An 18,468-nucleotide genomic window follows, 5' to 3' on the forward strand; every position below is an offset into this window, starting at 1 on the left:
TTGCCATATTGCATAACCCGTTATAGATATATTTTGAATTTTTAAATTTTAACAACAACTTCCCTCGAATTGCTTTCCACCTGTTTGACACACATACGAACCATATGTCATCGTTTTTCATAACAAGAAACCGGTTGGTTGGTCAAAATATATCAGCTGAGTTGGAGAAATTAAAAAAATAAAAAACACAACAAAAGCTAATCTTATCAACCACAACACCATTCTCAATTTTGTATTTTGTACCCTGCGAACAATTTTATTTTCGTTTCTTTCCATCCCGACATCATTCCCTAAGAAGACAGCAAGAAATTCTCCTCCACAACAATGGCCCGCCGATTAACTCACTTGAATCCCAAGAAAACTTTATTTCTCCTGTGCGATGTCCAGGAAAAATTCCGTCCAGCTATGCCTTTATTTGATAAATTAATTGAAAATGCAAAACGTTTGGTAAGATTGTGAAAAATTTAAAAAAAAAAAATTCATTCCAATTTGAAATTTTCTCTTAGACCACAGCCGGCAAAATCTTGGATGTTCCCCTCTTGGTAACCGAACAAAATCCCGATAAATTGGGTAAAACTGTCCAGGAGTTGGATATTAGCCATGCCAAGGCTAATGTCAGTAAGACCCGTTTCAGCATGATGATACCCGATATTGAGTGTCAGATGCAGAAACTATTCGATGGTGGTAAACCCACGGATGTTGTGTTGTACGGCATTGAGGTAAGGTGAAAAATTCTAAAGCCACTGGAGAACGACTTTTTTCATAGGAAAAAAATCATCAGTAGCCGAGGAAACATTTTTCTTATAGAAAAAATTCTCAAGATCTTGGGAAATATTTTTTTATTATTAAAATATTTATCCATTTTTTTTTCATTTTAGTCCCATGTGTGTGTCGAACAAACGGCCATTGATCTGCTGGAAAGAAATATCAATGTCTTTCTCGTGGCCGATTGTGTGGCATCGCGTGTAAATCAAGATCGTGATATGGCCATAGAACGTCTGCGGTCCGCAGGATGTATCATAACGACCAGCGAAAGTGTTATCTATGATCTGCTGCGTGACAAGGAACATCCCAAATTCAATGAATTACGCAAATTGTTGGTGGCCAAATCTGCAGATATGCAATTGACACGCGGATCATCTGCAGCACCGGCAGCAAAATTATAAAAGGAAGCACATAATATAAAAGGAATAAATGACATTTTTTAAATAAAATTAACGTTTTATCAGTTTTTGTTTTAGGCCTTAGAAATCCACGACTTTTAAAGGTCTTTTTTAGAAAAATATTTTTTAAAAAAGTCTACGCCTTGTTTAGGTCCTTAAAAATATTCTTTAAAAAAGTCTACGCCTTGTTTAGGTCCTTAAAAATATTAACTCCTATTCTGTATGTCGTCGTCGACACGAAACGACGTCGAAGAGAGTCGTCTTTTGCAAATTGGTATTCCCTATGTCGTTGTCGACATTTATCGATAACTATTGAAACATTTTTGGTATTCCGTAACAATGTGTGACGACGACGATGTCGAAGATTTCTTCGTCATAGTTTTTGTTCTGAAGCGTTTGAACATTTTTTTTTGAAATTAAAAAAAAAAACATGACCGGACAAGAACAGGATATATCATTCTAGAATCTATTCAATACTTAATGCAAAATAAAGTGTAAATAAAGAAAAATATATGGGATCTATATATAAATCTAAACCGATTTTTACCAATGTCAATGTCTATGTGGAAAGAAAATTTCATCCCAATTGGATGGATTTTTTTCCAAATTTCATCCCGTTCGGATCATAATGGTGGCATGTAACTTGTTTAAAATAATACATGAATGGAGGGACATGCACAAATCGACTGAAAAATAATTCTATGTACATACTATATACTAAAAAGTAACTATGGGTCTATCTCGTTTCTTTTTGGTCGTTGCAAACACATTTACCAAGACATAATGCCCTGTGCCACAGTGCGGTGAAGGATACAAACACATTTTTGCCCAAAAATATGCAACAACATTTTTGTTTTTATTGATATTATCGATAAATAGTCGACATTGTCGCATGAGTGTTACAGAATACCAAATCAGTGTCGAAGTGATGTCGATGTCGATGCGAAGTGATGTCGAAAGAGAAACGTCGTCGACAACGACGACGACTTACGGAATAGGGGTGATTCTTTAAAAAAGTCTACCCCTTGTTTAGGTCCTTAAAAATATTCTTTAAAAAGTCCACGCCTTGTATAGGTCCTTAAAAATATTCTTTGAAAAGTCCACGCCTTGTATAGGTCCTTAAAAATGTTCTTTAAAAAATCCACGCCTTGTTTGGGTCCTAAAAAATATTCTTTAAAAAAGTCTACGCCTTGTTTAGGTCCTTAAAAATATTCTTTAAAAAGTCCACGCCTTGTATAGGTCCTTAAAAATTTTCTTTAAAAAATCCACGCCTTGTTTGGGTCCTAAAAATATTCATTAAAAAATCCACGCCTTGTATAGGTCCGTTAAAAATATATATATTTTTTTCAAATATTTTTAAAGCAATATCAAGGGTAGATTTTATAAAATATATTTCTTAAAGGCATATCAAGACGTAGATTATTAAAAAAATATTTTTTCAAGGCGCAGATTCTTAAAAAAAAATACTTTTTCAAGGCGCAGATTCTTAAAAAATATTTTTTCAAGGCGTTGATTTTTTAAAAAATATTTTTTCAAGGCGTATATTTTTTAAAAAATATTTTTTCAAGGCGTATATTTTTTAAAAAATATGTTTTCAAGGCTTAACAAGGCATAGGATTTTTAAAAAATATATTTTTTAAGGCGTAGATTTTTTAAATAATAATTTTTCATGGCGTAGATTTTTTAAAAAATATTTTTTCAAGGCGTAGATTTATATTTATTGAAAAAATATTTTTTCAAGGCGTAGATTTATATTTATTGAAAAAATATTTTTTCAAGGCGTAGATATTTATTGAAAAAATATTTTTTCAAGGCGTAGATTTATATTTATTGAAAAAATATTTTTTCAAGGCGTAGATTTTTTAAAAAATATTTTTTAAAAAATATTTTTTCAAGGCGTAGATTTTTTAAAAAAATATTTTTTCAGGCGTAGATTTTTTAAAAAATATGTTTCATGTCCTTTTTGAATACCAAAAAAATCTTCAATTAGTTTTAGCCTTTTTAAAAATATAATTTTAATTCATATTTCTGTTGTTTTGTTTTATAACAAATTAAAGCTTAGTAATTCTAGTTTATTATAATTAACATTAAGATTATAATAACAATATTTTAAAATAATAAAGATTATATTTAGAATATATGTATATGAAATTGCACCTAAAGCAAACGAAATTGATAAAATTTAAAATTAAAAAATTAAGATTTTTGAGATTGTTACAATATAAATAATTCATATTTAAAAAATACAATATATCTCTCTTCAGGATAAAGAATATTACACAATAAAATAGTCAACATTTTCAACGCCTATTCGTTAAAATAAAAAAATGATTTCCAATTTCATTTAAAAGACAAATAAATGGATTACACACAATATCCCTTCCATTTGTTTGTAAACTTTAAAAGTAAATAACAAAAATACTATTTTTATATAAATCCTATAGTACATTATTATAATAATTGTAACTTAAAAAAAAAACTAATTTTCTTCTTCATTCAATTAATATTTATTGTGTTGAGCCAGCAACTGCATATCGGTCAGATATTTAATAATATGGACTTTGGCCTCTGCCTTTTGCCGCACCCCCAAAGTGTTTAGCATATCGGTGACGACAACACCAAACGATTGATCCTCGGCACTGACACCCTGTTGATTTTGTTTCGATTTCAGATTCAGCATACTCTCGTGAAACAGATCGTCTTCGGTGCGTTCCCGTTTCATGGGGACTTCATAGTAAAAGGTTTGTTTTTGTTCCTTGCCCGAGGAGGGGGTGGTGGTGGCCGTCAATTGATTATCACTGGTAACGGTTATTTCAACTGGAATGCGCAAAAGAAAATCCAATTAGAAAAATATAAAGACAAATATTATTCGGTAGACAAACTCACCATGATGATTTTGTAATGCCTGTTGAGATGTTGCTGCTGTCCCATTGATGGGAAACATGGTGTCCACAACATGTTGCTGCTGCTGAGCCTGTTGTTGCTGGGTGTGATCGACTTGGGCCACTTGATTTGCTGTTGTCTGATTGGGCGGCAATGGGCCACATTTACCCAACAATGATTCACGATATTGTCGTATAGATTCGACAAGGAACGACATTTGTTTAAAGTAGCGCCAACGTGACTCTGTGCTCAATTTCATTTCCCGGGCAAATTTATCACGTAAACTTTTCCAACGTTTGGTGCATTTTTGTTCTGCAAAGATAAAAAAATTAAAATTTCTAATTAATTTATTAAATTAAAGGAATTTATCAATTAAAATAACCGAAAACCCGGTTAAATCTCCTAAATCAATCTAAAAATCCGGTTAGAAGAACCGAATGTATGATCAATTAATAAAGCATTTATTGAAATCTAGTAATTTATCGGTTTTAAACCCGAATAACCGACCAAAATTAACAGAATAACCGGTTAAATAAACCGAATAACCGGTTAAATTAACGAAATAAATGTTAATATAATAATATATCCTCTTAAAAACCGAATAACCTATCAAAAGTAATCGAATAACCCGTCAAAGTAAAAGATAACCGGTTAAATGAAGCTTTATAACCGTGTAACCGGTAATATTACGGGACAACCCGTTAAATAAACCGAATAACCGGTCAATGGAATCGAATAACCATTTAAATGAGCCTAATAAACGATAAATTAAGGGAACTTATTGCATACAACGCCAAATAATCGAATAACCGGGTAAATTAAACAAATAACTGATCAAATAAATCTAATAAACTTTCAACTCATAATAAATGTATTTTGTTAAAGAAATTAATCGGCTAATAACCAAGTAACCCGTAATATTAGCAGAATAACCGATAAAAAAACCGACTTATTTAAATAACCGGATAATAGAATCGATTGACAAGACTTTTTAACCGTATAAACGATCAAATTATTAAACTTTTTATTGAGTTAAAGGTATATTTTTGTTAAAACCCGTATAACTTATTGAGTGATTCAAATAACCGGTTACATGAGCCGAAAAAGTAATGATCAAATTATAATAAATGTATTGTATTAAACGAATTTATACGTAATGGAACGAATAACCCATCGAAATAGACGAATAATCGATCAAAATTAACCGAATAACCGGTAGAATTTACCAAATAACCGATTGAAATACCCATATATGCGATTAACTCATAAAAATCTATTTTATTAAAATATATAACAACCTGAATAACCGGCAAAAATAAGTGAATAACCGTTAATATTAAGCAAATATCCGTTTATATTAATCGAATAACCGGTTAAGATAACCGAATAAAATATTAAATTATAACAAAATTTATTGTATTTACCAAATTTATTGACCAATAATGAAATAATCAGACGAAACATCTAATAGCTGTTTAATAGAACCGAGTAACCGGTTAAAAAATTTGAAAATATCGATTAACTAACCAGAATAAAAGCCATAGTTTATGTTGAGACGGTACCAGAAAATGCATATAAAAATGAATTACTTCAATGGATTTATTAGAGTTAAAAAAATCAATTAACTGGTAAAAGTAATCGAATAACCGGTTACAAAAAAAGGAATATTTGGATAAATAAACCGAATTAACGATCAAATAATTATTTATCTATTGATTTGAAGGAATTTGTTCGTTTAAATAGCTAATATTGATTTTAAATAGCCGAATAACCGATTAAATGAACCGAATAAAAACCATAGTTTATGTTGAGATGGGACAAGACAATGTATATAAAATTTAATTACAGGAATTTATTAGGATTAAAATAAATTAAATAACCGAAGAAATTAATGGAATAACCGGTTACAAGAACATAATAATCGGATAAATAAACCGAGTAAGCGATCTATTAATAATAAATCTATTGATTTGGAGGTATTTTTTCGTTTATATACCTAATAGTGGTTTTAAATAACCGAATAACCGGTAAAATGAACCGAATAGTCGGATAAGCAAAACGAAAAACCGGTTAAATTTCCCGATTAAACAATAAACTAATAATACTTTTTTTGTAATTAAAATAATTTGCAATTTAAATCCCAAAACCCCGGCTAAAAAACCGAGTAACCTGATAAAATCGAATAAACAAAATTGATTACTTCAATGAATTAATGAAATTTAACGACTAAAATAACTGAAAAATCGGTTAGAAGAGCCAAATAACCGGTTGTACGAACCGAAAATCCGGATAAAAAACCGACAACTCGATTAAATGAACCGAATAAACGAGCTGTTAATTGTAAATTTGACTTAGTTTAATTTATATCCGAATAAAAAACCCGAATATCCGAATAAAAAAACCGATTACTCGATTAAATTAACCGAATGAACGAAATATTAATTGTAAATTTTTTAAATTAAAGGGATGTATCCGTTAAAAACCGAATAACTCGCTAAAATAATCCAATTAAGTTTTGACCCCCACTCTAATACATTTAAGAACCACATGTGCATTACAACTCTGCTGCTCACTGGCGACAGAGATTTGATGTTGACATAATAGTGAAACAGTGGCAGTTGAGAGGGGGGAATTGTGTTTCTTGCGAAAAATGAAAATAAAAACAAATCATGAACTACACATAACATCAATAACAACACACCAAACAAGTGTAAAAGAGAATCCAATGTTCATTCAACAATCGTTTGACGTAGACAGCAGAGCAACATCGAAATAAGAAAAAGAGAGAAGTCAACAGCAAAAGACAAGCCAACGCCGTTAAGTTGGCTGCGACACAGCAACAGCGAACCAATAAGAAAAACAAAAGGCAAATCTACAAAAACTACAAAATTTTAATACAGCAGAAAACAGCAAAAAAAACCAGAACAACAGCAAACAAATAAAAGAAGAAGAGGAAAACGACGACGAATACAACTACACAACAACATCAGACGATGGTTTCATCGTTCGTTCGTAGTCGTTGTCGTCGCCAATACACACAAGTGTGCTACTGTGCTCTGCAAACGGGCGACGCAAACTACACAAACCAACCACTACTACCACCATCACCATAAACATCGACGTTAATGCTTTAGAACATGGTTGCCAAGTATTTGGTTTTAAGACAAAGATTGAGGTTTTTGGGTAAAATTTTGGTGAGGGCCACTCTTGGGCAATGACATTATTTGATCATACCAACGCGGCTTCAGACCTGGCAAATCCATCAATGACCAGTTTTTCACTCTGCGCCTAGTCCCCACGAGAAACACATCGACACATTCCACCTATTCGTCGACTATAAATCCGCATTCGACATCCCTATCCGTTCAGAGGTGTTTAAAGTATGTCTGCGCTTGGCATTCCTGCAAAATTAATACAGTTATGCAGGATAACTTTGAGATCAGCAGTTAAAGTCGGATAGGACCTCTCGGAGCCCTTTAATATCGAACTAGGATTCAGACAATGTGACAGTTTTTCGTGTAACCTTTTTAACATCCCGCTGGAAAAGGTCATACAAGAGGCAAAGGTGAACAGAAATGGCACTCTGTACAGCAAACAACACATGTTACTCGCCTACGCCGATGACACCGACATAATGGGTCGAATATTGAGAACGGTAACAGCCACCTTTGAACAAATTGAGGAGTCTGCCAAAGTGGGTCTGGCTGTAAACGTCCAGAAGACCAAGCTGATGTTATCAACGCGCAAGACGTCCAGTAGACTTGGAGCAACTGTGGAACTTGAGAACTACAGCTTCGAGGTCAAAGATTTTATATACCTTGTTACCGCCATAAATAAAACTAATGACATCTGTTTTGAAATTTGGAGGATAGTTCTGACAAACTATGGTCTAAGTAAGCAGTTTAGAAACAAGGCCACATCCCGTCAGACCAAACTCACACTCTACAAGACACTGATACTACCAGTGCTGTTATATGCGCAAGCAGATGAGGCAGCTCTTGGAGTGTTTGAGAGAAAAATTCTCAGAAAAATCTATGGGCCGATCTGCGTTGACGGTGAATATCGCCGTCGAATGAACCATGAGTTGTTGGCAAGGTCATGTTGTGAGAATGGATGAAAATGCCCAGCTCAAAAATCATACAAAAATAAACTAGCTGATGGTTCACACAGAGGGGAAAGCCAACGAATTAAATGGATAAATGAAGTGGATGACAGCATTGCCGAACATTGTCTTCCAAAAACAGCACAGAAGACTGACGCGTCTGGAAATCTTTTTTAAGCTCGGCTTATGGAACGAAAGTTGTGCCACAAGCCAGAGCTAAGTAAGTAATAATAATTCGAAGAGGTGGTCACAATTGGCAACGAATATCTTGTGGCTGTAAAAAAAGTATAGACCAGACTGATATTGATAATAATGCAACTGTTAGTTGCAATATTTTTGTGGGAAAATTTGTGGCTTAACTGTAGTTTAGTAAAAACGATGAGATTTTTCTGAATTTTTTTAGATGTAGGTATTTTTACCCTAATTATGGGGATATATTTTTTCTTGGGGGACTTACCCGTTTATTTGACCCGGAAGTTCGGGTGCGGGTCCCACGGATCCGGTTAATATAAGATTTAAGACTTTCTCCTATAAACGGATACCAATTTCATACATCTACTATGGCAACCCTCTATTCTGATTTGAATCGACCCAGACGACGTTTAGAAGAAAAGTATTAACACAACAAAAAGCAACAGCAAAGACAACGACGACGACACCAATCAAAGCCGACTCACCGACACATGGCCCCGACGTACGTACACACAGAACACACACACGAAGGCAGCATTCAAAATAACACAGATGAGGCGACGGTGGTGGTGGCGGCGGCGGCGGCGGCCGTTTGAAAGGGTAAACACAACACCGTCAGCACAGCCCGACATACACACACAACACTCACACACGACATTCATATGTTGTGTTTGCTGCTCTCAGTGGGGGGAGAATGGAAAATTATCATTCGTATATCGTTGATGCGTCGAGGAGGTGCAAAGAGGGGGTGGGGCGTAAGTAAAATTGACGTATTTAACAAAAAACATGATTTGAAATTGACTTAGTCAGAATTGTTGGTGTTTCTGACAAAGGTAGTAGATTTTCCTTGTATTCGTTTCCCACTCTCTCATGTTGGTTGCAATTGTTGACCGTTTGTTATCGCAAGGCATGCGTTTTCCCACACTCCAAGCCCCATTTCCTAATAACCAACCCACCCAACTAATCTACGACTAGACAAGTGATTATTACACACTTACCAGGCATACCAAGCTGTTCCGATATCTGCTTCCACACCTGGGCCTTTCGCACAAAATGCTTGTAATTATAATGGGAACGATCATAAATGACCGGATTCATTTTCACGGCCTCAATGAGGCTCAAATCGAACTGTTGTTCCATATTGGCATCCATTTTGTCCACCATCCTGACGACTACGGACTTAGAGCTGCTGCTGTGGGCGGGGGTTGGTGGTGGTGGTAAGCTGCAACGGCGAAGTTTTCGGGAGGTTTTCCAATAGTTGCTAACGATTTGTTATTGCGAAGAAGTTAACTTCGCTGCCAAGTTTAGCGCCTTTTTTCAATTCTTCTGTTTTTTTCGCAAAAAAAAACAACTAAAAGAGGACGTCGTAATTTTCCCTTTTCCTTTCCGCAATTAACTGCGACGTCACAGTTCTTGGATTTTTGCGCCGATTAATAATGCCGACACGAGCTTTTTTTCGTTAGCTGCTGGTGACTTCAGACAAAGGTTTCAAAATTTTCCTAACGCGACAGCATTCGTATTTCGGTAACTCAAAAATCCGCTGTCCCACATAAAAACTTTTTCACTTATTGGGAGGTTGGTGGCGGGGCGGTTGATCACACTACCCAATAACAGCAAAGACGAACCAAACAGGAATTCTTTTTTAATTTTATCTGGTTTTTTCTTCCTTCTTTCGATAACACAATAAAAACCGAACAATTTTTTCCACTTGCGCTAATTCTGTGCTGACGACTGACGCAAACGACGACGTGAACGCAACTGAATTGACAGCAAAAGCAATGACCATTTTGTCGACGTTCGTCAGCAGTCGGTCGGTACAGCAAACACCGAAACGAACGACGATGTTGACGTCTCGCGCGTTCGGTTCGGTTAAGGCACAGCAAGCAAGAACACGACCAACAACAACAAAATGAAAACAAAACAAAAAAAAGGCAGTTGAAGTAGAAAAATGTTCACACACAATTGAGCGCACATACATACGGACAGACAGCGTTGGCTTCTGGTTTTTAAATTTGAAACGTCGTCCGTGATGGCCAATCGTGGGCACTTGGGGTATATTATGGAAATGTAATGAGGATTATTAGGTTCGGATTCTAAGGTCCATATATTTTGACCTAAAACAGATCCAGCCAAAAATGGTGAGAGACTATAATGGAACTTTGTTCGACTTTTAGGGGGATATTCAAAAAATCTGGGTCTTGAAACCGGTTTTTGACTGTACTGTAATCACTATAATTAAGCTTTTTTGACTTCTGGGGTTTTTTCAAAAACTCTGAGCTTATAAACAGGGGTTTTGACTCGATATTTTTATAAACTTTAAAATTATATCCATTTTGTATTAAACGGCTCTACATGTCCCTCTATAGAGACCTGTGGGTCTCAATACAGTCCGTTGCGGACTCTATAGTCCTGTGGGTCTCAATACAATCCGTTGCGGACTCTATAGTGTCCTGTGTGTCCCAATACAGTCCGTTGCAGACTCCATAGAGTCATGTGGGTCTCAATACAATCCGTTGCGGACTCTATAGGGACCTGTGGGTCTCAATACAGTCCGTTGCGGACTCTATAGGGACCTGTGGGTCTCAATACATGCGGTTGTGGACTCTATAGTGGGTCTCAATACAGTCCGTTGCGGACTCTATAGAGACCTTTGGGTCTCAATACAGTCAGATCTTTGAAATGCGTTATTCCAAATTGGATTGTAATATTTCTTCCACGCATAAACTTTGCTCATTCGAATATTTTGTTGCCCATCGATCTACTCCTTTGGTTACCTCCAGCAGATTCTAAATTTTTTGTTCAGCCCACGATGCAATAAATTAAGGTACCTTTTGTTAATAACGTAAATACGTTTACGCTGGTATAAATATTGGCCAATATTTATCGATAATTATGTTTTATTATCATTTGAAGTAGAATTTTAGGTACCTTTTCGTACTTTTTTGTTCCTACCTGTGGTAATGTTTTCCAACTCAATTCACAATTTACCAATGAGAGAAAAAACTCTCAACACCAATCCCAATCACCAACAGTGTAAAACCCCGCAAAAACAGCTGATCAATATACGTCAGCAACTATTTCTATCGCCGTCACACACAAAACATTTCAAGCATTTCAGTATGGCTCGGTTCTCTGACTGCAGCTGGCTGAACGTTGTTATTGTCCGTCGTGTCGTGTCTGCTCAACAAAACAAAATAAAATTATAAAATTAAAATTTGGCTTAATATTTTATCAAAAAAGTAAGGAAAATTGTTTACAAATAAATAAACCTATATACAGTAAATGCAGTAAATAACAACAACAACACCAAAGAAATGACATCTAAGCCAAAACGTCAACAACAAATCATGATTAAACAAAGCAATATTAACAACAAATACATGGGGGCGTTTGATAATAAATTATATTTGCATTGTTTCCACTTGTATTTTCTATGTTTATGCGAGTGTGTGCCCCGATGTGTTGAACTTCATTGTGGTCATTGTGGAAACAAAAAGTGGCACAAATGATTCACGAGTACTTCATACATTTTAAAGTAAAGTTCAGAATTCAGATAAGCCTGGTGTCCGTCCGTCCATCCATCGATCTCGTGAATTCATTTTCTTTCTTTGTCCACAACAATTGTGAGTTTTATCATCAAGTGTTGTTACAGTCGCCCTCGGATGATATTGACTTCATCATCCCCATCATCGTCAACACAGCATACGTTGTATCTTCTTCTTCGTCGTTTGTTTTTGTTGTTGCGGTGATGTGCGCTAATGTAAGAAGATAGAAAAAAAACAGATAACAACAGATAATAGCCTTGAAAAAAAAACTGAAAACAAGTGGCGGGAGTTTTCACCAAGAATAGCAAAAACAACAACTACAAAACATTTGCAAACAAAAAGTGAGCAACAATCAAATCAAAGTAACTTTTCTTTTGAAACAAAAAAGAAAGAATGTCTGCCTTCCTTCCACCTTCCTTCCACCCCATCCCGCCTAGTAGCCAGCATATCAAAATTCTTATCACTTTGCTGCGGGTTTGGTTGTTTCATATTTTTCATATTTCGTAGATAGTATCATCATCAAAAAATTAAAATTATCAAATAAATGATATTTGTTGTATAGATACGTTACCCGACCGACCGACATTGATTTCGAGCTCTTCAAGTGATGAATTTTGCAATCGTCGTCGTCATTAATTTCAAATCGTGAATAATTTCTTTTGTTTTTAATTTTCGTTTTCAGATTAAAAATTATTGACGTAGTAATAAGTGAGTGTTCGCGTGTATAACCGTTCTTCAAAGTGTTGTGAGCGAGCTACAACTATTACTACCCGTTGACGACCAGATTTGCGGCTGGTTGGTAGTAAGATATAGAAGCTCTTTTTTCGCTGTGTGTTTGCTGAAATCCATATGAGCCCTCATCGTACCCGCAGGATGAGCCATAATTATAATGACATCCCTGTGGGTGTATTGACCGTGCAGAAATTATCACGCAGCTGTTGTCCACAATTGCGATGGAAAAAGGAAACAATGTAAGTAGAGTTAAAAAAAATTATATTATTTTTAAATAATTTTTTTATTCTTAAACAACGTACAAAAGTCGATGTTCGCTCAGACAATTTTGTATGGGGAACTAAGTAATTACTTCATAATTAAGGGTCGAACAACGAATGAGAGAGCGAACAACGCTCGTCTGTACATGACATTAGAAAAGTAGATTATAAATGGCCAAGTTATGTCATTTAGACATTCTGATTAAATTCCAGGCTGCCAAATGTGGCCCTGAGGCTCTGAGAAATGGATGCCTGGAAATCGCTGAACCATGGTCACGCTAGTATCCTCAACATAACGCAAGGTTGTGATTTCTTGAGGAGAAATACTCACATTAGTCAATATGTTCCCTCTCATTGTGACTTTATTGACATCAGAGTAGAGTTTCATAGTAGGGAATCCTGGACTAGTGGCTCCTTACCTCTGCCAGGCCTGTCACTTTTCACAGATGGGTCAAAGATGGAGGAAGGCACTGGTACAGCCGTTTACTGTGGGGAATTAGAAATATACAACTCATATAAATTTAACAATCTTTGTAGCGTTTTGTCAAGCAGAATCCTTGCAATCACGGAAGCGTCTGAGATAGTCAAAACACTGCCGAAAATACGGGACCGATGACTATATATGTCGATAGTCAGGCGGCCCTCATTCTTTGAAGTCGTGCACTATAAACTGAAAAGCAGTTCTTGATTGCAAGTCCGCTCTGCATGATATACGACGGATTGTTAATTTATGTTGGGTTCCAGGACATAGTGACATAGAAGGGAGCGAGAGTTTGCTCGAGAGGGCTGAAAATCGTTCAATCCTCCGATTGAGCGATCTGTGCAACCACCCATTGGCTATTTCATTGGCAAAATCCATTTGTTCTACGGCGAGGTAGTCATTCGGTCGAGAGAACCTGTTTGGAGAATCTCAAAATCTATCTGGCCTGAACTGTCCCCGAAGAACTTCTTCACTGTTGTCTCATAATAAGAGAAAGATCAAAATCATCGTGGGGATCATAAACAGTTTAACAGAAGACATAAATAGTTTGAAAGATATGAATTTGATAATCTAGCTTCTAGCTTCTCTAAAATAGACCCCAATCGAATCCTAGGATTTGTCAAAAATCTGTCATCGCTAAAATAACCATCTCTAGGCTCTCTTCCTTCTACTATTTTCTCCTCTCTTCCACTCTCACTTCTTTTCCCGTTTTTTTTTTTCAGGCGTCAAAGATGATCTGGTCACTATAAAAACCTCTGGTCTCAGTATAAAGGCCTCTGGCATCTTTATAGACCTCTGGCATCTTTAAAGACCTCTGGCATCTTTAAAGACCTCTGGTTTCTATAAATACCTTTTGGTCTCTATAAAGACTCCTGGTCTCTATAAATGCCTTTTGGGCTTTATGAAGACCCCTGGTCTCCATAAAGAGCGTTTGGTCTCTATAAAGACTCCTGGCCTCTATAAATACCTTTTGGACTCTATAAGGACCCCTGGTCACCATAAAGACAACTCGTCTCCATAAAGATCTTTTCGTCCATGTAAAGATCTAAAGATCTTTTGGTATCCAAGAAAGACCCCTCGTAATATAAATACTTTTTGGCCTCTATAAAGACCCCTGGTCTCCATAAAGACCTTTTGGTCTCCATAAAGACCTTTTGGTCTCTATAAAGACCTTTGGTCTCTATAAAGAGCACTGGTCCCCAAAAATATCTTTTGGTCAATATAAAGACCTCTGGTCTCTATGAAAACCCTTGGTCTTCATAAACACTTTTTGGGCTCTCTAAAGATCACCGGTCTCTATAAAGTCCTCTGGTCTCTATAAAGACCATTTGGTCTCTATAAAGACCCCTGGTCTCCATACAGACCTTTTGGTCTATATAAAGACCTCTGGCCTTTATAAAGTCCTCTCGTCTCTTTAAATACCTTTTGGTCTCTTTAAAGTCATCTCGTTTCTATAAAGACCCTTGTCTCCATAAAGACGTTTTTTGGTCTCTATGAAGTCCTCTTGTCCTCAGGTCTTTATAATGACATATGGCCTCTTTAAAGTCATCTGGCCTCTATAAAAAACACTGGTATCTGTAGAAACCTCTCTGAAAAATATTAAGAACTCCAATCTCTAAAAAAAGTGATTTTCAAAGTATAAGATCCTTTTAAATCTATAAAATCTTATGAGACTTTGAGCCCTCTTAAAAATACATCAACCTCTGATAAGTTCGAACGTTTTGTCAGTGAAAAAAATTCTATTAAACCTTAGATGAGGTCGAGCATTTTTCAAAGGATTTTTTTATAGAGCATTCTGATTTTTTTCAGAAAAAATGTTTCGATTTCAAAAGAGGTCTGATATTTTTATAGAAAAAAAAATTCATTCGACCACCATCAATTTTTTCTTATTTAAAAAGAAATTGCGCACGACTTCAGTTAGCGATTTCTTTGATGCTGGCTCGGTCACTGCCATTATTTGTTAATGACTCAAAATTTGCATCTCTAAATTATGACCGGACGAAAATGTGTGTGTGTGTTTTACATTATTCATGAATTAGAAACAATGCCGTCTTTATTAAAAAATCGTCTTCTTGACATGTTTGTTGTTACAAATCTCTTCTCATCTGAATGAAATAAATAAATACTGGAGGAATTAAAATACTTTAAACATGACTAACTTTGTTTCATTGCAAATCTAATAAATATTTCCCCTCTTTTATTCCAGATTCAAAGCGTCAACCTTTGTGTTGACCTATTTAGCCTATACTTGTTATCATATGTCGCGTAAACCGATATCCGTTGTCAAATCGGTATTGCACACGAATTGTAGTGAATCGGTGGTGCATAATACCTCCTCAAATGACTGTGGCTATGCACCATTTGGTAAGGAAGTTTTTTTTTTAATAAAATCGAAATTATTTTATATTCCTTTATTCCCCTGCAGATGATGCAAATGCTCCCGCCTTATTTGCCGCCCTGGATTCAGCCTTTCTTTTCTCCTATGCCGCTGCCATGTTTGTATCGGGTTTTGTGGCCGAACGGGTATCGCTGCGTTACTTCTTGGCATTTGGCATGATCTTTTCGGGTGTCTTTTCGTATCTCTTTGGCATGGCCAAAACATGGAATCTGCACGCCATGTCCTTTTTCATTTTCGTACAAGTCTGTGCGGGTATAACACAAACAACCGGCTGGCCTGGTGTTGTGGCCTTAATTGGCCGTTGGTTTGGCAAATCAAAGCGTGGTCTTGTATTTGGCATATGGAATAGTCATACATCGATTGGTAATATTTTGGGCACCCTTATCGCGGCCCAATATGTTGAAAAAGATTGGGCTTTGTCGTTTATAATGCCCGGTATTATTATTGCCAGTGTGGGTTTTATATTGTTTTTATTCCTGGTGGATTGTCCCGAAATGGTGGGATGTTATCCTGAAGCCACAGGCATCACGGATAGATCGCCGCCCAATGATTCAGATATTGAAGAGGAAAATACCAACTATGATGCGGTGAGTGTGATGAAAGGCCTCCTCCCCCATAACATCAAATATATATTTTTCATTTTCTTTTCAGGAAATAAATTATCGACCCTCAGAACGCACACCGATTCTAGATAACCGATCCGCCACCCACAATGCCCACGCTGAACGTCCCATTGGCCTTAAAGATGCCCTACGCATTCCCGGTGTCATTGAATTCTCACTATGTTTATTCTTCTCCAAATTGGTCAGCTATACATTCCTTTATTGGCTGCCATTATATATCCAATCTTCGAGTACCTTGGGTCCGGAACTATCAGCCGATTTATCCATACTCTTTGATGTGGGTGGTATATTTGGTGCCATTGTTGCTGGTATGATATCGGATATGTCTGGCATGTCGGCCACAACGTGTATGGTCATGTTGTTTTTGGCATCACCAGTGGTACGTAGTCTCCGTCCATTACTTCGGACTCAAAAAAAAAATAAATTGATTTTCATTTTTCGGGATTTTTCTTGCAGCTTTTGGTCTATCAAGCATATGGAGCCACTTCAGTATTTGTTAGTGTATTTCTATTAATTGTTGCCGGATTTCTGGTAAATGGTCCATATGCATTGATCACAACATCCGTGAGTGCAGAACTGGGCCAGCATAGCTCACTGGAGGGTAATGCCAAGGCATTAGCCACGGTGACAGCGATCATTGATGGTACTGGATCTATAGGTAAGTTTGACAAGGAACTATGGTTTGGAATTTGTGAAGAAGATAAGAGGAGATTTTCTGTTAACAGAAATTAATGAATTTGAATTTCCATATAATGCATCGAACAGCTATCCTTGGGTATTCTTTGGATAGAGGAGGTCTTCAATAGCTAGAAGAAGTCTTATGTAGGTAGAGTCAAAGATGTTGTATGTGAACCGAAGAAGTCTGCTATTGATAGAAGAGGTATTCTATGGGACAAGAGATCTGCCATGGACCGATGAAATCCTCAATTAATCGAAGGAGGCCTTCTTTTGATAAAAGATGTCTTCCGAGGATAGAAAAGGTCTTCACAGGATAATAGAGGTCTTCCGAGGATAGAAGAGTTCTTCAGAGGATAGAAGAAGTTTTCAGAGGATAGAAGAGGTATACTATCAGTAAAAAAGAGAGGTCTTCCATGGACCGAAGAGATTCTCCATTAATCGAAGGAGGCCTTCTATAAATAAAAGATGTCTTCTGAGGATAGAAGAGGCCTTCAGAGGATAGAAGAGGTCTTCAAAGGATAGAAAAGGTCTTCGGAGGATAGAAGAAGTTTCAGAGGATAGAAGAAGTTTCAGAGGATAGAAGAGGTATACTATAGGTAAAAAAAGGTTCTATGTGGATCGAAGTGGTCTTGTAGGGATACAGGAGGTCTTCTATTTATAGAAGAGGTCTTCAGAGGATAGAAGAGGTATACTATAGGTAAAAAAGAGGTCTTCCATAGACCGAACAGATCCTCTATTAATCGAAGGAGGTCATCTGTGGATAGAAGATGTCTTCACTACTACTATAGGTAAAAACGAGATTTTATGTGGATAGAGAGATTGGTTATCTATTGACAAAAGTGTTATTGTAGGGATACAGGAGGGTGGAAGAGGTCTCTGGGGATAGAAGAGGCCTTCTGATGATAAAAAAAGGCCTTCCGAGTGGGTCTTCCGAATGGGTACTCTATGGATAAAATTTGTATTTTTGTGATACGTTAGGTTTCCTAGGGAAAGAAGAAGGTGTTCTACAGATAAAGTAACTCTTCTGGGGATAGACGAAGAAATTATAAATATGTGAGAGGTATTATGTAGAAACCAGAGGTAATCTATGAGCTCTTCTACAAGTACAGAAGGATTTAAATTTTTTCTAAACACAATTTTTTATTATTCTCTCTCTCTCTTTCCCTCTCTCAACCCAGGTGCCGCTGTGGGTCCCCTTATGGCCGGTATGATATCCAGTGGTGGTTGGCAAAATGTTTTCTATATGTTGATTGTATCCGATTTTATTGCAATGCTGCTATTGGTGCGATTAGTTAAAAAGGAATGCACACGCGTGACCAGATCACGAATACGCATAGAATAATATTGTTTTTATTGTCTCACTGTGTGTACATTTGTTTTTGTGTGCTGCTGTGTGTGTGTATGAATGTGT

The 18,468-nt window shown here is 36.3% G+C and overlaps 3 protein-coding genes across 3 annotated transcripts; 2 read left to right on the plus strand and 1 right to left on the minus strand.

The window, feature by feature from the left end:
• The first annotated feature begins 321 nt into the window (after window positions 1–321).
• On the plus strand, window positions 322–1,166 carry LOC133326775 (isochorismatase domain-containing protein 1). Its single transcript, XM_061535384.1, has 3 exons — window positions 322–447; window positions 507–719; window positions 879–1,166. The coding sequence occupies exons 1-3, from the start codon at window positions 325–327 to the stop codon at window positions 1,164–1,166; spliced, it is 624 nt and encodes a 207-aa protein (XP_061391368.1). The 5' UTR covers window positions 322–324.
• A 2,497-nt stretch (window positions 1,167–3,663) lies between these two features.
• LOC133326768 (transcription factor Adf-1-like) lies at window positions 3,664–9,504 on the minus strand. Its single transcript, XM_061535376.1, has 3 exons — window positions 9,339–9,504; window positions 4,050–4,358; window positions 3,664–3,980 (listed from the first exon to the last, which is right to left on the minus strand). Exons 1-3 carry the CDS (start codon window positions 9,502–9,504, stop codon window positions 3,664–3,666), a joined length of 792 nt encoding a protein of 263 aa, XP_061391360.1.
• Window positions 9,505–12,740: 3,236 nt separating this feature from the next.
• LOC133326770 (glucose-6-phosphate exchanger SLC37A2) lies at window positions 12,741–18,402 on the plus strand. The gene is given in 6 exon segments (XM_061535378.1): window positions 12,741–12,856; window positions 15,565–15,722; window positions 15,784–16,376; window positions 16,378–16,758; window positions 16,836–17,037; window positions 18,236–18,402. Coding segments are annotated over 6 exon segments (1,596 nt in total). The 5' UTR covers window positions 12,741–12,758; the 3' UTR covers window positions 18,400–18,402.
• Window positions 18,403–18,468: the final 66 nt, after the last annotated feature.

The sequence above is a fragment of the Musca vetustissima genome, unplaced genomic scaffold (genome assembly GCF_032173495.1).
Source record: "Musca vetustissima isolate MV318-11 ecotype Yass unplaced genomic scaffold, APGP_CSIRO_Mvet_v1 utg2742, whole genome shotgun sequence".
NCBI lineage: Eukaryota > Metazoa > Arthropoda > Insecta > Diptera > Muscidae > Musca > Musca vetustissima.